General features: G+C 35.4%; 1 protein-coding gene across 2 annotated transcripts in view; it reads left to right on the top strand.

Annotated features, from left to right (window-relative positions):
• The window catches only part of NEMF (nuclear export mediator factor), a 57,874-nt gene that overhangs the window by 6,551 nt on the left and 24,085 nt on the right, over positions 1-27,238 (top strand). For both annotated transcript variants that reach the window (XM_004010504.5, XM_012181318.4), the window contains exons 5-17: positions 7,119-7,267; positions 9,161-9,228; positions 10,239-10,325; positions 11,522-11,595; positions 12,449-12,519; positions 12,600-12,675; positions 13,057-13,119; positions 15,000-15,077; positions 15,170-15,378; positions 15,602-15,793; positions 16,232-16,295; positions 20,367-20,455; positions 26,132-26,235. In XM_004010504.5, the coding sequence (XP_004010553.2) occupies positions 7,119-7,267; positions 9,161-9,228; positions 10,239-10,325; positions 11,522-11,595; positions 12,449-12,519; positions 12,600-12,675; positions 13,057-13,119; positions 15,000-15,077; positions 15,170-15,378; positions 15,602-15,793; positions 16,232-16,295; positions 20,367-20,455; positions 26,132-26,235 (1,324 nt within the window). The remainder of the gene's footprint in view (positions 1-7,118; positions 7,268-9,160; positions 9,229-10,238; positions 10,326-11,521; positions 11,596-12,448; positions 12,520-12,599; positions 12,676-13,056; positions 13,120-14,999; positions 15,078-15,169; positions 15,379-15,601; positions 15,794-16,231; positions 16,296-20,366; positions 20,456-26,131; positions 26,236-27,238) is intronic.

The raw sequence follows: 27,238 nt of genomic DNA, 5'->3' as shown, positions 1-27,238 counted from the left end.
TGCACTTTCTTTTACTGTCTGTGCACTTCTCTTTGCCAGTGATCTTTCCCCTTCTGCCCCCTCCTCCCCTGTAGGCAAGAGCAGCTACAGCTGTAGCCCTCCTGGAATTGATTTTTGTATGTGGTCTCAGGTAGTGGTCCATTTGTAAAAATTTGTATGATAACTTTTAAAAACTTTTGTTTTGAAATGATCATAGATTCATAGGAAGTTGCAAAGATAGAACCAGAGAGGTCTGGTGTAACTTTTACCCAGTTTCCCTTAGTTGTACATCTTATATAATTATATTACAGTATCAAAATCAGGAAATCAATATTGGTACATATAGTCCTGTGCATTTTACCACGTTTGTAGTTTAATGTAACCACCACTGCAATCAAGATACAGAAGTCTTCCATTACCACAGAGATCTTCCTTGTGATACCCCTTTGTAGTAACACCCACCTCACTCCCTCACATCCCAGCACCCTGGCAACAATTCATTTGTTTCATCTCCATAATTTTGTCACTATAAATTGAATCTTTAACAAAGAAAGCAGCCTCAGAACCTTAGTTAAAAGGACATACCAGATACTCTTAAATAGAAGTTGATAAACTATATAACCTGTAGCCTCTTTTTGAAAAGGCTGTGAGTTTAAGAATGGCTTTTACATTTTGAAAGAGCTCTTTAAAATGAAAGAAGAATATGCAACAGAAACCATATGTGGCCCACAAACCCTAAAATATTTATCATCTTGCCTTTGATGGGAAAAGTTTGCTTACCCCTGCTCTTAAATAATACTCATATGTCTGAGCTAATATTGGACAGATACCAGACTGTATCAGGGATGCCAAGTTAGAATTTTTAACTCTTTTTAGTCTAGAAGCAGATGTTTTCATGAAAATAGTGTTAACCTATGATCTGGGACAACTAGAATTGATTATACAGGACTAAGTTGGAGAGAATCGGATTATGGTTATTTTTTTCAGAATATCATTGATTTTATTTTTGTGATCGTTACATGATAAAGCTCTTTACCTTTCTCTGACCTGTGAGTTAGTATACTATACTAGTGCAAATTCGAGTGATATATTCTTTAAATGGTAGTTTGCTCTCTTTGGTCCCTTAGAATTTAGGTACAATTGCCTTTTACTGAGATTGTTTTACCGCCCATTGACAATGTGTATATTTACATAGGTTCAGTAAGAATTTGTCCTTTTTACCAGGTTACAGTTAGGCAAATTTGAAGATAAATCTCATTTAATTAGATGTGAAAAGCTCACCATTAAGGAATAAACCTTATACTTCATGAGTGGAGCCTGTGTCCTCAAAGTCCTCCTGAGAACCTAACCTTGGACCTCTTGTGTGGCATATAGGATCCTAGCCTGCAGTAAGTGAGGAAGGTCACTTCTTGTAGATTTGCATGACTTCAGGTAGAGAAGAATTTGCTTACATTTGTAGGTGTACCACAGATGAAGCCAGTAGTGTTTTGTTTTTTTCTTTTTTGGCTTCTGTGGCTTTGACTTAGAAGCAAATAGTAATTTTTAAGTCTCTGGAATAATAGAGGCTATAGAAAATAAAATTCCAAATTTCTTGTGAATTCTTCAGGCAGCAGTGATTATTATGGCTTTGTAACTCTTGATACTATGTGGCTCTAGATTTGCTGTCTGTAGTACAAGGAGGTTTATGTAGTATATGTTAGTGTTAACATTTCTTACTACACCTGTGTAAATCAGTCCAAGAAGCAGAGTAGCTTGTATATGTGTGATCAAGAATAATTTTAAATGTTGTGATTGCAAGAGGAGACTTAAAAATCCAAAATTTGAAAAGCGACAAGAAAGCATAAAATGTTTTAATATCCTGCCAGGTGTTGTCTAGCCAGTACTCCTGGGGATTCTAGGGATGTATATCTTCGATTTGCTACCCTTTCTTAAAGTTTTTATTAGTGTATTTTTTCCGCTACCCTGGGTCTTCGTTGCTGCACTCGGGCTTTCTCTAATTGGCAGTGAGTAGAGGCTCCTCCCTAGCTGTGGCGCGTGGGCTTCCCATTGTAGTGGCTTCAGTGGTTGTGGAGCATGGGCTCTAGATGCGCAGGCTTCAGGAGTTGTGGTTTGTGGGTCCTAGAGCTCAGGCACAGTAGTTGTGGCACTCAGGCTTAGTTGCCTGGCAGCATATGGAATATTTCTGGACAAGGGATCAAAGCTGCGTAGGCAGGCAGATTCTCAACCTCTGGCCCACCAGAGAAGTCCCTGCTACTTACTCTTGATTAGGCTTTTTTACAGCTTGTTAAAAGTGGGCTTTAACTTGTAGAAAACTGACAGTGCAAACAGTTCTTGTCTGATGGCAATGAAAATTAATTCCATGTAATAAGATATTCAAATTATTCTTGTCAGGAGAAAAGATAGCCTCAGAGGTTGCAGTTTATTGCCCTCAATTGGCAGTCTTGCGCAATCACTCTTTTCTTGCCCATGCTAAGTACTTTACTAACTGCACTTCTTTTAGGGCCAGGTTTGCCATCTAGTTTTCTCATTAATTAGTTAAGTAACTTTTGGCAGTTACTAAGGTTGTATTTTGTCTTCTGGTGACCGCTGTTTCTGTTGTTTTCTGTTTTTGTCTGGTTTTCAGTGCATGAGGTGCATAGTTGATTTACCTTTGTAATTACCTTCTGGGGTTCATAGCGCTTTTCCAGAATCTGTGATTTGGTGTTTTTCATCAGTTTGGGAAAGTTCAGTCATATTTTCTTTTGACCTGCCTTCCAGTTCACTAATATTATTGCTCTCAGACAAGAATCATTTGGAATTGTTCTGTTATCTGATTCCTCTGATGTCTGCTTTTATAGTCTGTTGTTTTGATTTTAATACATTGTCTTTTCTCCTCACATGCCTGATTATTTTATTGTGTTCATGCATTGAGTAGGAGAGGCAATAGATATGCTATGATACCTGAATGGTGTTACCCTCCTTTAGAAAGGGTACTTGCTTTTGACAGGTAGCTAAGGACACAGATAATCCCAGATTACCTTACTCCAGTCAAGAGTTGAATTGATTAGGAGCTGGGCCTGGGAAAGCTGGATAATTTCCAATTTATTCCTTGTCCTGGGATGCAGCCTTTCAGGGTCACTATTCATATCTGAACTTAATCAGGGATAACCCCCTGCTAGCTCCCACACCTTTTACATGGACCCTGAACTCAAATTTTTATTCTCCTTAGTTGTCCTGTGACTCTATCTAAATTCATGCTCAGCTTGCCAGCCTGTCAGCTGTTTCTTAACTATTACATAAATGATCCTAAAGTAGCTCCAAGTATGATGCTCACCTTTCTGAGTTTTCTTCTAGATTTTTATCCTGTAAATGTTTACTACCTACCTTGTTTGCATTTTTTGTTTCCTAAAAGACTTGCTTTGTGTATTTTGTCCAGTTTTTCTCAATAGTTAGAATTATCTAGACTACCATAATAGAATTATCTAGTCTACCATTTAAATGTAAAATGTTTATACAATTAGTACACGATTACATACTCAGTATATAGAGAAGTTCATAGAATTAAAATTGAAGGTCTTATCACTCTTGGCCCAACCAGTTCCTCATCCCAGAGTAACCACTATGTTTGATGTCCTATTTATGATCACTTCCCTTCCTCCCCTTCCAATTAAAAAGGAGAAGGCTTTTTTTTTTTTTCATTGAGAGGAAAAATCTCTACAATTTAAGTAACTACAGAGTGCCTTAGGTTTAACTCTATGAAGTTTAAGCTTATATATCAGACATGACCTTTTTTCTTTTTTTCCCTTTTTTCAGTTTAACTTAGCGCTTAATGATGCAAAATTTTTTTCCATAGAATAAATCTTTTGTATCATTTAAAGATCTAAAGAATTTTTCAATTTTATAATAATTTTAGATGTGTAGAAAATTTGCAAAGATAATAAAGAAAATTCCTGTATACCCCTCACTTAGTTCCTCCTGATGTTAACATCTTACATAGCCATGGTACATTTGTCAAAACTTAGAAATTCACATTGGTACATTACTGCTAATTAAACTATAAGTTTTATTTAGGTTTTGCCAGTTTTTCTACTCATTTTTTTTTTTTTTTTTTTGGTTCCAGGATTTAATCCAGGATACCCCCTTGCATTTAGGGCCTTTTCTGTTTTGAAGTCTCTGCACAATTGACATGTATACTGTCTAGATTCCAGAGACCCAATTAGTGATAAGTTTAGAATAGGTATTCAAGATTTATATATGAGAGTAAGTGCTTGGGAATTTTCACTGTGTTATCTAAGAGAAATATGTTGGTTGATTCTTAGAGTAGATCTTGAAGATTGCTCTCATCTTTTTATAGCAGAATCTGAACGTCTAGTCTTCATGTCTGGAATTTTGATGTATGCTTTATTTAAAATTAATCAGTATAAAGAGACTATTGCCACTCAGACTCTTAAAGTCAGTTTATTAATTTGTGATATGAAGGATCTAGTAGGAAAGACTCTGGAGAAAATAAGATTAGAAAGTAGATTTTTTAAGTACATCAGAATCAAGTGCAGTGTTTCCCCAAATAAGTTCCTTGACACCACTTCTGTAAGATAATAGCTTAGAAAAATGGGTCCCGAATAAGGTAAAGAAAAAATTTTTAACTCTAGAACTTTCCACTGCCTTTAATATGATAGTATGATGTGTATGTACCCCAGGGAAGGGTATTTTACATAGAATTTCCAAAGCTTACTACGTCACATTTTTTTTTTTTTTTTTTAATGGGAAGTAGTGGGAGCCATCTTAACAGAAAACTTTTGGGAAACCTTGGTTTAAAGAAAGCCCTTTTAGGGAAGTAACTACCTTACTTGAATCTTCCAGATGCTCTTGATAACTGAACAGTTTGATTCAACAAACATTTATTGAGCACTTTCTACATGCCAGGCCCTATGGCCAGGTCTGTTTTTCAGGTCACATCTTTATGAACTAATTAGACATTATATGGACTTTTGTCCAAGTCTCCTACTTTCTTGCTGCAGTTAACATTTCTGTTCTTTAAGTTAAATAAATATTTAAATTTCTAAATGCATGGTTTCTTTGAAGTTAGAACCTTTAGCAGTAGGTCCTACTCTTTCAACACCAGAAACTTCAGATTGTCTTTAGGCATACCTCATTTTACTGAGCTTTATTTTATTGTGCTTTTCATATGCTGCATTTTTTTTTTCACAAATTGAAAGTTTGTGGCAGCCCTGCATCAAGTAGCTTTTCGCTTGATGTACCATTTTTCAACAGCCTTTGCTCACTTTGTATCTCTGTTTCATTTTGTTAATTCTCACAATATTTCACTTTTTCATTACTATTTTTATAGTAATCTGTGATCAGTGATCTTTAATGTTACTATAAAACAGCTTGCTGAAAGCTCAGATGGTGGTTAGGAGTTCTTAGCAATAAAGTATTTTTAAGTTAAGATATGTACATTGTTTTTACAGTGTATTATTTATACACTGGACTTTCCTGGTGGCTCAGACCGTAAAGCGTCTGCCTACAATGCAGGAGACCTGGGTTCGAGCCCTGTGTTGGGAAGATCCCCTGGAGAAGGAAATGGCAATCCACTCCAGGACTATTGCCTGGAAAATCCTATGGACAGAGGAGCCTGGTAGGCTACAGTCCATGAGGTCGCAGTCGGACACAACTGAGCGACTTCACTACTCACTACTATATGTTTTGTTATATATTATATATCATATTGTTACACATTACAGTATAGTGTAAACATTATTTTTATATGCACCGAGAAATCAAAAAATTAATGTGACTTGCTTTATTGCAATATTTGCCATATTTCAGTGGTCCGAAACCAAACCTATAATACCTTTAAGGTATACTTGTGTATCTGTGATCGAGGTGAATCATGGCCCCATCTAGTGAAATTGATGTTATTCCTCATCAGGTTGAGACTATTCCCACCATCTTTGATGACACCTTCTGAGTACTTGCTAAGGCATTTGTGACTGCTTCATGAAAGCTTTTTTGTATTTTAATTATACAACAACCTGTAGCTTCACTATCTATAATAAATTTGAAAGGTTATATTCTTTGGGCAGTTTATTTTCATTAGGCTTCTCCCTTCTTTTTTATTAAAAAGATTATGTTAAATTTTTAAAAGATTTTTTAAATCCTCACTTTTTAATGAAAAAAAAAATGTTGAAGTGTTAGTCACTCAGTCATGTCCAGCTCTTTGCAACCCATTGACTGTAGCCCACCAGGCTCCTCTGTCCATGGAATTTCCCAGGCAAGAATACTGGAGTAAGTTGCCGTTCCCTTCTCCAGTGGATCTTCCTAACCCAGGGATCAAACCTGGGCCTCCCCATTGCAGGCAGATTCTTTGCTGTCTGAGCAAATAAGTATTTTAATTTTTCCCTGTAGTTGTCTTCCACTTGCCAGGATACAGGATTTTTTTGTCTTCCAATTTTTTTTATTATAAAACATTTTTCTACTTTTTAAACATAGTCTTAACAGCTTTTAAATATCTTGTCATATTGATATAATTTATTTAACACTTTCCCCAATTTTTACATTTAGGCTGTTTCCAGTTTTTTTTCTGTTGTAAATAAGCTGCAGTTTAAGCATGTAGCTTTTGGTTTTATTGAGTTACTACATTAGGCCACAGGAATAACCAATTGTGGGATTCCTTGATCAGAGGATATTATGACCTTTATTGATTTTGCCACATAACTGCTATTAAAAGACAAATTGCAAGTGAAAATATAAATAAATAACTTTGTGTTTGGCTTCTGAAATATATGTGCTTTTTATTAATAAGCTATAGCGTTTGTAGATTTGCCTCAACCAGGTGCAACATTAAGTTCAACCGGTGGTCATCAAGGTGTTAATTGATTATTTTAATAGTGCCCTCTGCAGAACCATCAGAGAGAGTTTAAAGTTGTTCCAGATCCCTTCATTGTGTTTCAGACTTGGAGTGTTTAGATTTATTTATTTCACAGTTGATGCTGGGTCAGTGTAAGGAGCATTGTTGAGATGTAACTCAAATGCTTTTTGTTTTTAACTTCCTCTCTGTAGCCTTCATTGGGGTTTTAAGAGACATTTCCTTTATCAATTTTTAAGAAAATTTAAGAAAAACATTTAGGAAAAACATGAAATTATATTTTATTCTATTACAGGGGAACATTGTTCTTACAGATTATGAGTACCTAATTTTAAATATCCTAAGATTTCGAACTGATGAGTCTGATGATGTTAAATTTGCTGTTCGTGAACGCTATCCAATTGATCATGCTAGAGCTGCTGAACCGTTGCTTACCTTGGAAAGGTAACATGTTTTGTTTATTAACTCATTTCATACTCTATTAGATAGTAAAATAGATTATACGTCAGGATATGAAAAAACTTGTCACATAAGGAAATAATTTGTTTACTTGCATAAAATAAATTTGGACTGCTTGAATTATATAAATGTACACTTGAATGTAAGCAGTTAAGCCTTATTTGGGAGTAGCAGGTGTATACTTTTTAATCTTAAGTTTGTTGTTATGTCAGATGTTTATAATTTCTTGGTGAATTGAGGGGCTTATTAGCTATTCTTTAAGAAGACAATGCATCCGGTCCCATCACTTCATGGGAAATAGATGGGAAACAGTGTCAGACTTCATTTTGGGGGGCTGCAAAATCACTGCAGATGGTGATTGCAGCCATGAAATTAAAAGACGCTTACTCCTTGGAAGAAAAGTTATGACCAACCTAGATAGCATATTCAAAAGCAGAGACATTACTTTGCTGACTAAGGTCCATCTAGTCAAGGCTATGGTTTTTCCTGTGATCATGTATGGATGTGAGAGTTGGACTGTGAAGAAGGCTGAGCACGGAAGAATTGATGGTTTTGAACTGTGGAGTTGGAGAAGACTCTTGAGAGTCCCTTGGACTGCAAGGAGATCCAACCAGTCCATTCTGAAGGAGATCAGCCTTGGGATTTCTTTGGAGGGAATGATGCTAAACTCCAGTACTTTGGCCACCTCATGCGAATAGTTGACTCATTGGAAAAGACCCTGATGCTGAGAGGGATTGGGCGCAGGAGGAGAAGGGGACGACAGAGGATGAGATGGCTGGGTGTCATCACTGACTCGATGGATGTGAGTCTGAGTGAACTCCGGGAGTTGGTGATGGACAGGGAGGCCTGGCATGGGGTCGCAAAGAGTCGGACATGACTGAGTGACTAAACTGAACTGAAGAAGACAATGGATATCTTGGCAGAGTGTGAAAGAAGATAGAAATTCTGGTTTAGTTAAAAGAAAAGGAATATGGTGAGATAAGGTTCTGACTGTAGCTATAATCTGACTGGAAGACTTTGCTAACTAACAGGCTACAACAGTGGTTTTCAACGTTTAGCGTGCATCAAGATCAGCTAGAGGGGCTTGGTAAAATACAGACTCTATGCACCACTCCCCCTCTAGTTTTTGATTAAGTAGTTGTGGTGTAGGTCCTGGGAATATACATTTCTAAGAAGTTTGTAGATGAAGTTGATGCTGATTAGGGGGTTGTAATGGCCCACAGCATCCTTGAGTTCTTTCTAAATGCTTAATTAGGTAAAGCCATTTCAGGTGTTAAGGTGTATTAACAGGGAGGGATAAATTGGGAGATTGGAATTGACATGTACACACTACTGTGTACAAAATAGATAACTAATAACATGCAAAGAGCACAGGGAATTCTACTCTACTGTTTAGTGACCTATATGGGAAAAGAATCTAAAAGAAAGAGTAGATATATGTGTAGGTATAACTGATTCACTTTACACCTGAAACTAACATTTTAAATCAACTATACTTCAATAAAATTTTTTTTAAAAAGATGGTAACACCAATCTCCACAAGCTACATTTAACTATTGCATAAAAATGTGTCTTTTCATGTCATACGAGCACACTGATAACAAGCAGTATGACTTAGTTGAAGAAGTATTGGGTTTCTTTGGAAAACTTGGTTTTGAGTCCCAGCCTGCTGTTCAGGAACCTAGTAACTTAGATAAATTACTTTTATGACTCCCCCCCCCCCTGCATCCCCACTTTTTTGTTTTTAACCTATAAACTACTCATATTTTAGGATATTTTGAAGATCAGGTAAACAGATGCATGTCAAAGTATTGTGAATATTTCTATAAGATCTATTAAATATAAAATAATAAGGGGTGTGTTAATTTTGTTTCACAGATTGACTGAAATACTAGCCGGTGCACCCAAGGGTGAACTATTGAAGAGAGTTCTTAACCCATTACTTCGTGAGTAATCCTACATAGAGCAACAAAGTATTTGTTAAATAATACGGTTTTCAGGAATATATTTAACACATTCAGATCTAGTTCTAGTAGAAATTTAAATCTAGTAGAAAATTAGAACAACTTGATAAATGTAGAAAGGAGTTTAAAATGATCTTTAGAGTAAATAGAGGTTTATTTTCAAAGAAAGAGAAATTTATTATACTGTATGAACTTTGACCATTACCTTTTAGATCTTATTTAGCAGCAATACAGTTATATAAACTAATAGTATGTTATCTAGTACTTGATTGCTAGCTGTAGTTTTCTAAGAAATCAGTTTTTTTCAGTGTCATAAGCTTTTTGGTTTGTTAACCCACTTAGCTTGGTTGGGTTTTCTTTCTTTTTGCTTTTTGATTTTTATTGGTGAGTCTCAGAGGATTCTAGGATGTGCCTGGTACTGTTGATAACCAGCATAAAGATTTTCCAGTAAACTTTTATACTTGAGAAAAGTCATCACTTATCCCTGTATTAAGGAATCTGAAAAGGACATATGAGAAGACAGGTACCATTGATTACTAAGGGAGTTACTCTTCCTCTCCTATGAAATTAGAATGCATTAAGAAGTTATCTTTAAAACTTGCCATAAGTTAGTATAACATGTGAAATTTGTAAGTTTGGATTTTTCAATAGAAAAATTTTTATTCTCTTCATGTGGTATATTACATTAACCAGTTTTCAGATGCTAAACCAACCTTACATCCCTGGTTTGTAATCCTTTTATATGTAGCTAAATTCCATTAAATTCTTGTAACTTTTACACTGATTTCCACAGGTTTATTGTCTCAAATTTTTATAAGTAATTTCTAGTAACTGTCATTTCTGATAACATTTCAAAATTAGTAAACTAATTGTTATTTTCACTGGTTACTGCTATTGAGTAAATGACTTATATTGGGATATACATTAGTATTATATTTTGAATGTGAAATTTTATAGGAAAATACTGCAAATAATATCCTTTGCTTTTATAGCCTATGGGCCAGCTCTCATTGAGCACTGTCTTATAGAAAATGGATTCCCTGCCAATGTCAAAGTGGATGAAAAATTTGAAAGTAAAGGTATATATGCATGCTACAAGTTTTGCCCATTTTTATTTATTTCATTTTTTAAACCTATGAAAATTATTTCTGGTAAAAGTAATCAGTGAGTGCATAGTTTTAAACTTTGACCTATGAGTATTCTGTCCATATGATATTCCTGACTTTGTACTCTAATGTGACATTTTATCCCTAGTAACATGCAGTTTAATCTTTTGATCTACCCTATTACCTTTCAATTATGAAATATTCTCCCTCCCTCCCTCTAAATTTTTGAAGGGGTTACTGCACTTGAGACAATCTCTGGAGGCTTGAAGGAGTTGAATTATTCACCTTCAGACTCAGCACCTGAGGTGCTTCTAGAAGTAGCATTATTTATGCATTTTAACTCTGTGTAAGTGCTGTGCTGTGGCTATATAGTGAATTAGGCTTTTGTAACTACTTAAATTCAATTTCTAGATTAATTAAACCTAAATTAACTTCCAGATTAGGATAATAAAAAATTATAGGAAATATAAGGAAAATGGAAGATTTGGTCTTTGACAAGTTTTTATCTGCAGATTCTCATGTAAAATTAAAAAAAAATCATTTTTGCTATTTATGTTTTGGGATTATATATTATTTCTTAAGGTTTAGGGTGCTGTCAAATTTTTTGTGAATTTAAAAATATAAACTGAATGTTTGAAATGAATGATTTAGTTTCTGAAATATATGAATTCAGTGCAGTCTGGTTCAAAATGCCAACAGGTGGTATTGCTAATTTTGGTATTATACTTCCTTTTTAAAAATGAATCTGATCTGTGCAATAAAAAGCATATAAAAATGTTCAGGAAAACTCTGGAAAATAATAGTAATGATAGAGAATAATCTTTTCATAGATTAAAATGCATTATGAAACTGTAGGAATTAAGTTTTGGGAGAAGGAATACACAGCATAAAGAATTCAGAAACATGCCCAAATATATGTGAGACTTCAGCATATGAACAGAAGTACCTTTCAGATCATGAGGGGAAAGATGGATTCAGTAAAAGCTGTGGGACAACAAGTGACCAAGATATATTCTTATTTAATACATTGATTATAAGCATGAAATAACTAATTTTCTTAAATAACTTTATTATTTCATAAGCATTTTCTATTTTCTGCATAGATGTTTAGTAATGGCTAATGGACAGTTGATTGGTACTCATTCTTTCCTTTCTTATTTCCTTATTAGATATTGAAAAAGTACTTGTTTGTCTACAGAAAGCAGAAGAGTATATGAAAACAACATCCAGCTTCAATGGAAAGGTAGTGCCACATAATATTTGCTATATATTGTTGTGGCTTAGATATTAGAATTTTTATTGAAGGATCAGCATATGTAAATTTTTTGTTGTAATTTGGAAATTTAACACCTATAATATGCTTATTCTAGGGTATTTTTTTTTTTTTAATTGCTGTTGGTTTCTGATTTTTGTTCTGTTCCTTAAATCTTCTACAAAATACTGGGTCAGTATCAGCACTCCCAGAAATTTGAGGAATTTGAAGATATTTCCTCTTAGGTTGATTTTTAGATAGAAAAGCACATTTTAATTTGCTATCACTTTCTAAAAATTTACTAGCATCTTTTTAATTATTAAATATCTGCTGAATTATCTCGTATCTTATTTTTCTTTCCTATTCCAAGTATAACTTCACTTATAAAAAGGTTTAGGAAAAGTTCTGATTAATTATAGCTAAATTCAGTCCAAATGTACCCATCACCCAGTTATTAAAATGAACTAAAATTTCCTACCAGCAGTGTGAACCAAAGACTTTTTCTGCTGGAAGTAAAGTGCTTTTGGCTCTTAAATTTCAGAACATCTGAAAAATGGAAGAAAAAAGCAAAATGCACATGTATAATCCTACTACTTTATCAAATCATTAATATTCATTTTCTTTATTCCCTGATTTTCTCTTGTCCATGTGAATTAGTAGGTTCTAATGATTCTTACTGATCCTTAAAAACATCATTTTGAGAAGGGATACAATCAATAGACAAATCCTACTGATTATTTTTAACTAGAATAATTTTATAAGCTAATAAAGTCAATATCATTCAAGGAAAGTCAGTCTTTGTTAATTATAAATAGAAATTAGTTTTAATGTTGGATTTTTATAGGGGTATATCATTCAGAAAAGAGAAATAAAACCAAGCCTAGAAGTAGATAAGCCAACTGAAGACATACTCACGTAAGTATGTAGGCATGGGTCTGTTTGCTTTGGGTGTTTATTAATGTTCTTGAATGTGATATAGTAAATATGTTTTACAGGTATGAGGAATTTCATCCTTTCTTGTTTTCTCAACATTCACAATGTCCATATATAGAATTTGAATCATTTGACAAGGTGGGTTTTCTGATTCTGTTTTTTGACCAGTTAGCATGATATGAATTAGATTAATCCAGCTTCCTTTGAGAAATTGAAAATATTTTTGCTCTACAATCACTATGAATCTGGACATTAAAAATCAGTGAGGTCACAGATACAGACTGTTGGAAAAGTTTGTTGTCACTTTATTTTAAGGTGAAGGACCAAAGATCTGAACTTAATTTGATTCTTGACTGTTTAACTGTATAATACATTTACTGGAAATCTGCTCAAGTTCATCAAGTGGTTATGAAACAAAATGGACTCTAAAATTCTGTGTATGAAATTTGATGCAGAGACCATATTTTTCAGGTTTTTTTTTTCAGCTGGTTGATTGTCTTTTTCTTTTTTTTTGATAAGGCCGTAGATGAATTTTATTCCAAGATAGAAGGTCAGAAAATAGATTTAAAAGCTTTACAACAGGTATGGTATTATTTAAAACATTTATATTAAACCTTAAGTGTGGTTTATATAAAACCGTACTTGAATATAAATAATGTTTAATATAATTTATTATATTAAATTTAATATAAACTGGACTTAAGTGTGGTTTGCTGGGTAGGTGATGCTCTCATACAGGAATGGGTAGACTTTTAGAAGTAGTATGGGAATGCCCTGATCTCTTAGAATATTGATAAAGGTCCAGGGGAACAAGTGTTAAACAAAAACCCCACTCATTTGCTTTATCAGTGTATAAGATACTCTCTAAACCAGAAAATACAGTGACAAGGAAGCCTGTTATTTATTCCCTAGTATGATTTGCTTTATTACAACTACCCAGAGCTTCTCAAACTTTGCTGTAAAAGGAATAGTGTTTCAAGGAGGAGATTTTTAAATGGGCCAAAGGAGTGAAAATGAAGTGAAAGTTGCTCAGTCATGACCAACTCTTTGCAACTCCGTGGACTGTAGCCTGCCAGGCTCCTCTGTCCATAGAATTCTCCAGGCAGGAATACTGGAGTGGGTTGCCATGCCCTTCTCCAGGGCATCTTCCCAACCCACAGATCAAACCCAGGTCTCCCGCATTTCAGGCATATTCTTTACCATCTGAACTACCAGGGAAGCCCTGGGCCAAAGGAGAGGGAAGGTTTTTCAATACATATATTAAAGTGGGCTTTTGAACTAGACCTTTAATATGCTTTGTGTGCATCATGACTCCTCAAGGAAGGTTTAATATGCTATGTTTTCCCAGCACATCTGACCATGTTTAAGGGGCTTTCACTGCAGAGAAATTTTAGAAAATGACCACAGTCATCTTGAGTTCAAGGAGATTTGATTTTTAAAAATATTCATAAGATCTTAAAATATATGTGCAAAAACTTTACGTGAATGCCTGTGTCCTCCCCACCCTCAGGTTTTTTTTTTTTAATTAGTAAAAATCAGAATTTCAAAGCAGGTGGGTTACCAGTTACATAGTATGATTGCCATATGGTGGCAGCACTTTAGCAAGTAAACATGTTTAAGGGTAACATTGAACCCCATATTTTTATGTGCATCAGAATACACATGGATTATATTAGCAATTTTTGTGCATTCTTTTAATAGTCACCATTCTTACAATTTAAGTATTTTTAATATTATATCCAGCATGCAAATATTCATTAATTGGTGATGCTGTGACTATTGTGAAAAATTAGCTCCCATATCAGTAAGTTGTGTGGAACTTAAAATGTAAGTTCCAGGTGATAAAATGCTACACAGTCATCCCTCACTGCCTGCAGTGGATTGTTCCAGGAGCCTCTGTGGGTACCAGAAATCCCAGGATTTTACAAAATGGTATAGTACAATGAATATAGTCAGCCTCCCATATCTGTAGGTTTTGTATCTGCAGATACTGAGTACTGACTATATAAAAGGTCAGATAACTACCCTCAACCTTTGTATAGTAAATTTAGGAAAAAGAATAGATACAAATAAGAGAAATTAAAAGCAGCAATAAAATAAAAAGATGCTATTTTAGGAACTCATGCTAAGGATGCATTCCCCCAAATTTTACATTTATGTCATAGGGAAAAATGTCTTGAATTCTGCCTTGAATAACGCAAGGGCATTAGGGACATATCTTAAATATACATTCCTATATAGCAAATGGGAGGTAGATGGTCAGAAGAGGTAATTTTGGATCATGAAACACTTTGGGGTAGGATAGACCTGGGGAGGTGGACTACAGGGGGCTTTAGCTGGCTAGTAACAACATTGAGGAGGCAGAAGTAGGGGTGGGAGAGTGAGTCTCAGGAGGTAAGAGAGAGACGGTGCAGATGGTAGAAGAAATCTGATTTTTAAAAATTCTATTTTGTCAACAAAAGGAAAAACAAGCATTGAAGAAATTAGATAATGTCCGAAAGGATCACGAAAACAGATTAGAAGCTCTTCAGCAGGCTCAGGTACCATGTTTAAGCTTTCTTTCAGATACTTTTTAAAAAATGGAAAGTTTAACTGGCATTGAAACAAATTTTTTTTTGGCTTATTTCTTAAGGAAATAGACAAACTTAAAGGAGAACTTATAGAAATGAACTTACAAATAGTTGACAGAGCCATTCAAGTTGTTCGAAGTGCTTTAGCCAACCAGATAGATTGGACGGAAATCGGGTTAATTGTGAAAGAAGCCCAGGCTCAAGGAGACCCTGTTGCAAATGCAATCAAAGAATTAAAACTACAAACAAACCATGTAACAATGCTGCTAAGGTAAGTTTGGTTCTTAGTTAAGCAGTTAATGTTTATTTTGCTAAAACTGGATTCATTAAAAATTTATTTGAAAATTTTTCTTTGAAAATACTGGGAAACATTAATTTACATTAAAATAATGCAACTTTTTAAGTACTGTAGACCATTTATGATTTCATTGAGAAAAAAAATAAGAAAGTGATGTCATTGACATTAGTGAAATACTATTGAATATTTTTAATAGAAATCCATACTTGTTATCAGAGGAGGAAGATGACGATGTTGATGGTGACATCAGTACTGAGAAAAATGAAACTGAACCACCAAAAGGAAAAAAGAAAAAGCAAAAGAATAAGCAACTGCAGAAGCCTCAGAAAAACAGGCCATTGCTTGTTGATGTTGATCTCAGCTTGTCAGCATATGCCAATGCCAAAAAGTAAGTCACAAATTTAAGTATAAATTAAATTTATTTTTTGGCTGTGTTGTAAGGCATGCGAGACTTTAGTTCCCTGACTATCAGAGATTTAACCTGTGTCCCCTGCAGTGAAAACATGGATTCCTAACTACTGGACTGCCAGGGAATTCCCATAAGTATAAGTTTTAGGTACAATATTATCTGCAATAAATCTGTTAGGGTATTAAGGATAAAGAGGTATTATTTTGACTATGTATACTTTGGGGTGAAATACTTTTCAGAAAATATTTTAAAACCTTGTACATTATTTAACTTTTTCATATACAACATACAAAACAAAGTTGCATAATGTGCAAAACTTGTTCTTAATTGTTTGAGAGTCTCTAAAATCAGGAATAATGTAAATGGAAAACTAAAGTGTAAAGATTTTATCTGAAATTAAGGGATACATTTTTCTAGGTATTATGATCACAAGAGATATGCTGCTAAGAAAACTCAGAAGACTGTTGAAGCTGCTGAGAAGGTACTTAATATGTCTTAGAGTAAACGTTCATTGTTTTTCTCTGCCTTATTAATTTAATGGACTTAATTATTTCTTCGCAATCTCAAAAATGAGCAGTGATCTCTGTCAATTCCCTTATGACTATACAGTGGAAGTGAGAAATAGATTTAAGGGACTAGATCTGATAGAGTGCCTGATGAACTGTGGATGGAGGTTCGTGACATTGTACAGGAGATAGGGAGCAAGACCATCCCCAAGAAAAAGAAATGCAAAAAATCAAAATGGCTGTCTGAGGAGGACATACAAATAGCTGAGAAAAGAAGAGAGGCAAAAGGCAAAGGAGAAAAGAAAAGATATACCCATTTGAATGCAGAGTTCCAAAGTATTAGCAAGGAGAGATAAAAAAGCCTTCCTCAGCAATCAATGCAAAGAAATAGAGGAAAACAATAGAATGGGAAAGACTAGAGTTCTCTTCAAGAAAATTAAGACACACCAAGGGAACATTTCATGCAAAGATGGGCTGAATAAAGGACAGAAATGGTATGGACCTAACAGAAGCAGAAGATATTAAAAGAAGTGGCAAGAATACACAGAAGAACTATACAAAAAAGATCTTCACGACCAAGATAATCACGAAGGTGTGATCACTCACACTCATGTAGAGCTGGACATCCTGGATATGAAGTCAGGTGGGCCTTAGGAAACATCACTATGAATTAAGCTAGTGGAGGTGATGGAATTCCAGTTGAGCTATTTCAGATCCTAAAAGAATGCTGTGAAAGTGCTGCACTCAATATGTCAGCAAATTTGGAAAACTGAGCAGTGGCCACAGGACTGGAAAAGGTCAGTTTTCATTCTAATCCCAAAGAAAGGCAATGTCAAAGAATGCTCAAACTACCGCACAATTGCACTCAATGGAGAAGGCAATGGCACCCCACTCCAGTACTCTTGCCTGGCAAATCCCTTGGATGGAGGAGCCTGGTAGGCTGCAGTCCACGGGGTCGCTAGGAGTTGGACACGACTGAGCGACTTCACTTTCACTTTTCACTTTCATGCATTGGAGAAAGAAATGGCAACCCACTCGTGTTCTTGCCTGGAGAATCCCAGGGATGGGGGAGCCTGGTGGGCTGCCGTCTATGGGGTCACTAAGAGTCGGACACAATTGAAGCGACTTGGCAACAGCAGTAGCACCAGGGAACATTTCATGCAAAGATGGGCTCGATAAAGGACAGAAATGGTATGGACCTAACAGAAGCAGAAGATATTTATTAAGCAGCACACAGTAGTAAAGTAATGCTCAAAATTCTCCAAGCCAGACTTCAGCAGTACGTGAGCGGTGAACTTCCAGATGTTCAAGCTGGTTTTAGAAAAGGCAGAGGAACCAGAGATCAAATTGCCAACATCTGATGGATCATTGAAAAAGCAAGAGAGTTCCAGAAAAACATCTATTTCTGCTTTATTGACTATGCCAAAGCCTTTGACTATGTGGATCACAACAGACTGTGGAAAATTCTGAAAGAGATGGGAATACAGACCACCTGACCTGCCTCTTGAGAAACCTATATGCAGGTCAGGAAGCAACAGTTAGAACTGGACATGGAGCAACAGACTGGTTCCAAATAGGAAAAGGAGTACATCAAGGCTGAATATTGTCACCTTGCTAATTTAACTTCTATGCAGAGTACATCATGAGAAACTCTGGGCTGGAAGAAGCACAAGCTGGAATCAAGATTGCCAGGAGAAATATCAATAACCTCAGATATGCAGATGACACCACCCTTATGGCAGAAAGTGAAGAGGAACTAAAAAGCCTCTTGATGAAAGAGGAGAGTGAAAAAGTTGGCTTAAAGCTCAACATTCAGAAAACTTAAGATCATGGCATCCAGTCCCATCACTTCATGGCAAATAGATGGGGAAACTGGTTGACTTTATTTTTCTGGGTTCCAAAATCACTGCAGATGGTGACTGCAGCCATGAAATTAAAAGACGCTTACTCCTTGGAAGGAAAGTTATGACCAACCTAGATAGTATATTCAAAAGCAGAGACATTACTTTGCCGACTAAGGTCTGTCTAGTCAAGGCTATGGTTTTTCCAGTAGTCATGTATGGATGTGAGAGTTGGACTGTGAAGAAAGCTGAGTGCCGAAGAATTGATGGTTTTGAACTGTGGTGTTGGAGAAGACTCTTGAGAGTCCCTTGGACTTCAAGGAGATCCAACCAATCCATTCTAAAGGAGATCAGTCCTGGGTTGTTCACTGGAAGGACTGATGCTAAATCTGAAACTCCAATACTTTGGCCACCTCATGCGAAGAGTTGACTCACTGGAAAAGACCCTGATGCTGGGAGGGATTGGGGTCAGGAGGAGAAGGGGGCGACAGAGGATGAGATTGTTGGATGGCATCATTGACTTGATGGACATGGGTTTGGGTGGACTCCGGGAGTTGGTAATGGACAGGGAGGCCTGGTGTGCTGCGGTTCATGGGGTTACAAAGAGTCGGACATGAATGAGCAATTGAACTGAATTATTTCTTCCATTTTTAAATGAGGTTTTCAAATTCAGAAATAGTTTTCAAATATAATTTTGCTTAAAATGTGTATATTTCCAGTATTTATTTTCTCCCCTAAGCCTGTCTTCACTGGATTTCTCTATCTCAGTAATTTCCCCTTTGCCCAAGTTAAAAATGCTGGTGTCATCTTGGAGTCTTCTCATATTCAATAAGTCCTATTAAATAAAAGTGAAGTGTTTTTTCTCTGTTCAGATCTTCCAGTTTCTTCCCATCTTATTTAAGACACTGTAAAGCCCTTTTGGCCCATCAGGTCCTACGTGATCTGCTTCCCTTTGATCACATCACGTATCCTGTTACACGGGGCTTCCCTGGTGGCTCAGTCAGTGAAGACTCCACCTGCAGTGCTGGAGACGAGTTTGATCCCTGGTTGGGAAGATCCCCTGGAGAATGGCAACCCACTTCAGTATTCTCACCTGAAGAATCGCATAGACAAAAGAGCCTCGTGGGCTGTAGTCCATGGGGTCGCAAGAGTTGGACATGATTTGGCAACTGCAGCAGACAGTTACATACTCTTTCCAACTATAGTGGGATCTTAAGCTGTTCCTACAACAGTGGTCCATGCTACTTTCTCAGGGCGTTTGCACTTGCTACCCTTTCTGCCGAGAACGTTCTTCCCTCAGATTTTTTGTGGTTGGATCCCCCTCTTCATTCATATGTCTACTTAAATAAGCCTTTATCAGAAAGGCCTTTTTGGACCACTCTAAGTAAAAATACGACTGCCCTCAGTTTCTCTTTACTGTTTGTTTTTCTTATTTAAAAACATACACCCCAACGTATGATTATCTATCTTCCCTCTAGAATGTAGATTGTATGAACGTGGAATCTTTATCTGTTTTATTCATTGCTGTGTCCCAGTCCCTAGAATATTGCCTGGAACCTAGTCACACTAAAATCTGTTAAATGAATGGCCTTCATGACTTACTTCTATCTTCCTCTCCAACCTCATTTTTTGACACTTTACCCTGTGATCATACTTGCTGATCAAGCTGACCTTTTCCTTATCTTTTTATTCTTTGCATTGGTAATTCCATTAATCCTTCAGGCTTTAGCCTAAGTGCCATTTCCTCAGAAATACCTTTTACCATAATCAATTATAAATCTGGACTCCCTTGTTATACTCTTGTAGCATCCTTTGTAGCATTTACCATGTTTATTTGAATAATTATGCATTTATATATCTCTTCTCCTAGACCCCAGTGACTTATTCATTGTTGTGTGTCTGACATCTAGCCCCAAACCTCCTGTATGGTTGCACTAATTATCTGGTAAACAAGTGAACTGTTTGAACCGTGCCCTCCCCCGCCCCCCCTGTTTTTTTTGTAGGTCTTGAGCAGATATTTGTTTAAAATCATTTTAATGTTTAAAGCAGAGTTTTTTTCATTGCCTTCATGTGCATGTTGTGTGTATTAATATATAGATTATGTCATTTCGTGACATCTAAACTATTTCTTGCCCTATCATTTACTTGGTATTATTTAAATAAAATTTTTAGCAAATTACTTAAAAACTCTTTTCTTATAAATAGGCATTCAAATCAGCAGAAAAGAAAACAAAGCAAACCTTAAAAGAAGTCCAAACAGTTACCTCTATTCAAAAAGCAAGAAAAGTATATTGGTAAGTGTTCATTTTTGAAATATATTTTGTTTTTATCAAACTTCTACATGCACATTGTTTAGAAAATCAAGCAGTTCTACAAAGCTTGTTAAAAACCACTAACCCTGCAAACTTTTGTAGCTCGTGGTCTCAGAGTGTGACATGTGGGCTCCCAGGAGGGCAGGCTCTAATAGTTGTGGCCTATCGAGTTGTTGCCCATGGACTTAGTTGCTCTGTGGCATGTGGAGTTAGTTCCCTGACCAGGGATTAAAACCATGTCACTACATTGCAAGGTGGATTCTTTACTGCTGGACCACCAGGGAAGTCTCTGCCTGCTCTTACTGCCGCCTCTCTCAAGGAAGCTTTTAGTTCTTTTAGCTGATTCTTTCGTTATGTACTTCCATTTCTCTTAGTAATGTATTGCTGCCTAATTTTTCTGTTTTATACTCTTAATAACTTCCCATTATGGAAAGATGAAGATTTTTTCCTTTTCATTTGTGCTCCATTACATACACACACATCACCTAGCTTCTCAATATAGTTACAGCATAATTTTGTCAAGATTGATATTCTGTATTGAGTATTATGGATATTTAAATTGTAGTCACAGCTGGTTCATACAGTATTCTGCGTTCTTTTCCTTTCCTGCTCAGCATTTTATCTTCCCTGAGGTTAATAATTGTCTTGTTTCATTTACTTTCTTTTTCTTTTGTCCTTATTAGTAATCATGTTCAAATTATCTTCCAAGTATGTTCAGACAGTTGGAATCGTATCAGTATCATCTCCTCGCTGAAGTTTTCCCTGGAGCTTTTTGATCTACTTTGTTCTAGGTGTTTTCTCTAAGCATTTTAAATTCTCCTTTTATTACTATTCTGCAAGTTCTCTTTAACCTCTCTCCTGAATCTCAAACTTCCATTTTCTTTGTTGATGGACTGTGTGGTCTAGAATCTTCATGAAAAGGGGGTATGTAAGAGGTAAAATTTTGAGGTCTCCAATATCTAAAAAAATTATTTTACTCTTAACAGTTTGGATGGGTATTGAATTCTAATTTGAAAATGTTTTCCTCAGACTTTTGAAAAGGCATTTTCCATTGTATTAACTTCCAGATTTGATCTTGAAATTTGGTGTCATTTGACAGTTGAATTTTAATAGGAAACTTGTTTTTGCTTTTCTGTAAACTTCTGGATCTTTTTTACTTTCTAAAAGTCTTATTTTGTACATATGGGACCCCCTCAACAGATGCTTTTTTTTCCATCTCTCTCTTTGTTCTGAGTTTTTTTTTTCAACTTTATCTTCAATCCTTCCATTGAATTTTTTGATCTTCTATTTCTTCCTATCATGTTTAAGTTGTGAGCTATTTTTGGTTATTTCAGTGTTACTTTAAAAATTTCTGTTTTTTAACAGTATATTTCTTTATAACTGAGAATAGTTTTGCTGTATTACATTTTATTTAATATTCTTTTCTTAATAGGTCTGTCTTCTCCAAGTTTCTTTTTCTATTTTTGGTTTTGTCTCCAGTGTTCACTTGTGTTAATGTCTGGTGATCCTAGACTGTCTGCTCATGTTTTCTAGTAGAACTGTAAAATGCTGATTGGAAGTTCTTTGTGGTTTGTTGGACTTGTAAAATAATCTGTGTGGTCCATTTTCTGTGCAACTCTTAATGTCTTTTTGCCACTTTTTGCCTCTTTAGCTGGTCTCATTTCCTAGAAAAGTTTCTTTTGCTTATGCTTGTAAAGTGAAGATTTGGTTGTCTCCGTTTTAGGGGACCAGTGGAAATAATAAGCTAGAGAGTCTTAGTATCCAGTATTTCATACATTTACTTAATTGCCCTATTTTTACATATTAATATATGTAATTTGTGATTTATTTTCTCTAGTCCAGTGATCCTCTTTGTACCCTTTTTATAGGTTTAATTTCTGGCTTTTCTGTTAGAATGTTGAAGGGGTAATTACCACCATGTTCAAAGCTGGAAAGATCTAGGGAAGTTGTTAACTTCTTAATCAGATTTTTAGCCAGCCTTTCTGTTTTAAACTTCATCTTAAACCTGTTTCTAGCAGTACCTTGTGCTTTTTATGGGTCACACAAGCGTAAGTTGATTTGTTTCTTGACTTTTTGCACCATCAGCTTAGGATTCAGCTTCTTGAGTCAGCTCACTTGTCCATTTATTTTCCAGCTTTCAAAATTTTTTTTCTTTTTTCTCTAACATCTCTTGAATATCATTGATGTGTAATTTTTATTTCTCATAATGCTTTTGTTAGCTATTGATACAAGATTATATTATCTCATAAAACAACTGAGAAGTGTTCCTTTGTCAACTGTCCTTGATGGAAGTCAGCTGAGATTTTCTTTATGGGAAAGTTTTTCATTACAAATTCAAATTCTTTACTAAATAATAGGACCACTCAGATTTTCTAGTTTTGGTTAGCAGTGCTTTTCTAAGATGTTGTCTATTTTGTCCAGAGTTTGAAATTTATTGGCAAAAAGTTTATTAATATCCAACTTAACTTTGTTTTCTCTGTTTTGGCTGTACCATGTGGCATGTGGGATCTTAGTTCTCTGACCAGGGATCAAACCTGTGCCCCCTCTAGTGGAAGCGTGGAGTTTTAACCACTAGTTCATCAGGGAAGTCCCTCCACTTAACTTTTTAACATCCCTAGAATCTTTAATTACTTCTCTGTTTTCATTCAAGAATTACTTGTGCCTTCTCTTTTTCTTAATTAACCTGATCAGAAGATTTTCAGTAGTATTAGGATCCTTAAAAAACTAGTTTTTAACTATTGATCTCCATATTATATATGTAATATTTTAAGAATTATTTTCATCTTTGTGCTTTTCTTTGGTTTTTTTTTTTTTTTTTGCATTTCCCTTTCTGGTTTCTGGAAACAGAAGCTTAGTTCATTGATTTTTTTCCCCCTTCCCTCAGCTTCTTTTCTAATATAGTTAAGCAATAAATTTATATCAGCATGGCTTTATCTTCATCTACAGCATTTTGTTGTTTAGTATTTTCATTATCTTTCATGTCAAGATATATTCTCATTTCCAATGTGATTTCTCCACCCGTGCATTATTTAGAAGTATATGTCTTACTTTCTGAACATATTGAGAGGGGGATTGGTTATATTTTTGTTACTGATTTTTAGCTTAATTGGTGTAATAGAGATGATATTCTGTATCTCAGACATTTGATGTTTATTGAAACTTGCTTTCTGGTCCAGTCTATAGACAGCTTTATTTATAAATGTTTCATGTATAATTGAAAAGAATGTCTTTTCTAGAGTTATTGAGTACATTTCTTTAAGTATCAAGTCATGTTTATTAATCATGTTCAAATTTTTGGCACCTTTGATTCTTTTTAATGATTGTTTTTCCAATTACTGAGAGAGATGTGTTGAGTATCATACAATTATGGATTGTCGCTCCTTTTACTTTTGCATTTTTGCTTCATATATGTTAAGGCTATCTAGTTAGGTGATACCAATATAGAACTGTTTTCTCTTTTCAGTAGTTGAGCCTTTTACTACTTTTAATGAAATGTCCTTTTAACTTACATCTATTTTATCTGTCTATGCGAAATGTTCAGACTGTTTCAATTGGTTTTGGTTAGTGTTTGCATGGTATTATGTTTTGCTGTCATTGTATTTCAACATTTTTATATCCTTATGTTTTAAAGGATATATATATATCATTTTTTTCCCAGTCTGACAGTCTTTGCATTTTACCTGGAAAAATGACTGTGTGTGTGTGTTCGTCACTCAGTCGTGTCCAACTCTTTGTGACCACATGGACTGTAGCCCACCAGGCTCCTCTGTCCATAAATTCTACAGGCAAGAATACTGGACTGGATTGCCATTCCTTTCTCCAGGGGATCTTCCCAACCTGGGGATCGAACCCAGGTCTCTCTCATTGAAGGCAGATTCTTGACCATCTGAGCCACCAGGGAATCTCCAAGAGAATTGACTATGTTTATATTTAATACAGTTTCTGATATATTTTGGCTTAAATCTACTGTCTTACTGTTTGCTTTCTATGTGTCCCATTCTATGTTCTTTTTTGTCTTCTTTATTGCTTTCTTTTGATGCGTTGACTTTCTTTTGGCCTGTTAGTTATGCATTCCTTTGCTAGGATGATTACAAAATACATCCTTAATTTACGTTTCTCATTCTTTGTGTCCTTATTGGATATATGTCATTTTACAAACCTTTTTACCATCAGTGGGGAAGTGGTTAAATCCATAGTACATCCATTCAGCAATGAGGAAAATATATTTTTAAGTAAAAAGAGAAAAAAAGATGCAGAACAGTGTGTTGTGTCTAAAGAAAAGGTTTAGAATAAGCAGTTTATTTTAGCTTTTTTATATATAAAGAAATACTTGAGAGGGGTACATCAGAAGCTAATGGCCCCCTTGGTCAGCAGCAGTGGTAGAAGATAGAGATGTAGGATCTGTCACTCTATATTTCTATATAGTCTTAAAATTTGAGCCATGTATATGTATTACTTAATAAAAAATCATTTTAGAAAATAAGAGTAGAATCCTTCTGCTGTTACATTTGATATAAGAGAGTTTCGTTTAATGCCTGTGCTCAACCTGTCATTTTTTAAAAAATATTTATTTATTTGGGTATGCCAAGTCCCTTAGTTGCAGCATGAGGGGTCTAGTTCCTTGACCAGGGATCGAACCTGGTCCCTCTGCATTGGGAGTAAAGAGTCTTAGCCACTGGACCACCAGGGAATTCCCCGATCTATCGTATTTAGCCAGGAATTTTAAAATTGTAGGTTAAATCATAAAAAGATTATCTTACTAGTCACATGTAGCATAGAAATATTTACGTTCATCTCATTTTCTAAATATCATACAAATATACACTCTTCAATTAAAAAAAACAAACCTTATTTTGTATTGGGGCGTATAGCCGGTTAACAGTGTTGTGGTAGTTTCAGGTGAATAGCAAAAGGACTCAGCCATACATATGCATGTATCCGTTCTCCCCCAATCCCGCCTCCCATCCAGGCTGGCACGTAACACTGAGCTGAGTTCCATGTGCTATACAGTAGGTCTTTGTTGGTTATCCATTTTAAATTTGACAGTTACACTCGTTTTATCAGTGGTGGTATGTATTAACCATGAAAACCCAAGTTAATTTGCTTCTTCAGAAAAATAATTTTACACTTCTGATGACAATTTTTGGTTTTACATATTTTAAATGTAAAGACTGTCATGTATGTAAACGTTAAGTTGATTAATTGAGGACAAAGAATGTCATATATGTAAACATTCAGTTGATTGAGGACAGAATGGGAAAACAATTTTTCTTTCTTACCTGCAGTCCCAAAGAATATCCAGTGCCCCACTGAAAGAGAGCTAAACCTAGGGACCAGGTGACATTTTATGTTTTTTGTAATTCATTATTACAACTTCAATCTAAGACTGTCTATATGGGAAGGAGATAAAGAGAAAACTTTTTTTTAAACATAATATTAAATTGCTTTCTACTAAGACTGTTTTAAGAATATCCTAAGGCAATTTATTACAAGTTTTCAGTAAAATTCAGCTTGATATCTTAAAAGAAATTAAGCCATCAAGTTGTCTTAACCTACACATAGGAGAGCCTTCTGGTTCATTTTGTTGAGTAAAAGGATCTGAATTCAGGCAACTATGAAGGGGGAAAAATGTTAACTTTTTTCTTTAAAATTTGGTAGGTTTGAGAAATTCCTCTGGTTCATTAGCTCAGAGAACTATCTAATTATTGGTGGACGAGATCAGCAACAGAATGAAATAATTGTGAAAAGATACTTGACACCAGGTAAGTAAGATTAAAATTCTAAAAATTTTTTCTTAAGTAATTGGATTGGTTATCTCAGTGTTAGGTGTAGATTTTCATCTTGTACTCTTTTGTTTGACAGATTTAATTGGTAGAGTTTCATGGTTTATGGTTGAATATGTGCTTTGATACTTAAATTTTCATTTTAAGTGAATATTCCTAAAGGATTAATGCTGAGCTAATCTGTAGTTACTAGATTTCTGATTTTCTGCTACCTTAACAAAATAGCTTTTAATTTTCCAAACTGGCTGGACATCAAATTTTTTAAAGCTTAATTTTTAAATGCTGAAGTTTGCAAATGTTTTATGCATTTAGAAACAGGGCTTCACCCCTGTGTTGTAAGGCCTCTCATTTGTTTTTGTTTGCTGATAACCATCACTTCACTGTGGCTGAACCCTCAGTATGGGTATCAGAAATCAATAATCAATATCAGAGCTAATCTCATGTCCTTTGAGGATCCAGAAGCAGGAAAGAAAACAACAGGGTTCAGGTTACATGGTGCCCAGGGCTTGCTCTCTGTCTTCTCTAACTCTCTTCATTGTGAGCTGAGCCTTTCATGGAACTGTATGGGATTTGCTCTTCTTTGAGTTTCAAATCTCAGATGAACTATCCATGGCAAACAGTGGCTGCTCATTTTTTCTGTTAGAAACCAGGCACTTTACTTTTCCCTAGTTGACCATCATCCATGCATTCATCTATTTCCTCATTTATTTGTCATCACACATTTCAGAATAAAACTAGAAGTCCTTGTTGTGGCTTGCAGGGTTCCTGGCTTCTTCTCTAGTCTCATTTCTTACTTATCTTCAGTCTGGCTTCATGATTGTTTGTCAAATTTGTCAACCATCTGTGGTCCTTAGGACCTTTGTTTGCATTTGCTACGATGACTCATTCATCACCAGGTGTCTCTCACCAATCAGCAGGCTAGCCTGGGCTCGCTTATATGGTAACTCAGCAAATTTCTGAGAGGAAAAAGAGGAAGCATACA

The sequence above is a fragment of the Ovis aries genome, chromosome 7, assembly GCF_016772045.2.
Source record: "Ovis aries strain OAR_USU_Benz2616 breed Rambouillet chromosome 7, ARS-UI_Ramb_v3.0, whole genome shotgun sequence".
In the NCBI taxonomy this organism is placed as follows: domain Eukaryota; kingdom Metazoa; phylum Chordata; class Mammalia; order Artiodactyla; family Bovidae; genus Ovis; species Ovis aries.
This window is presented reverse-complemented; position numbering and strand designations above follow the sequence as displayed.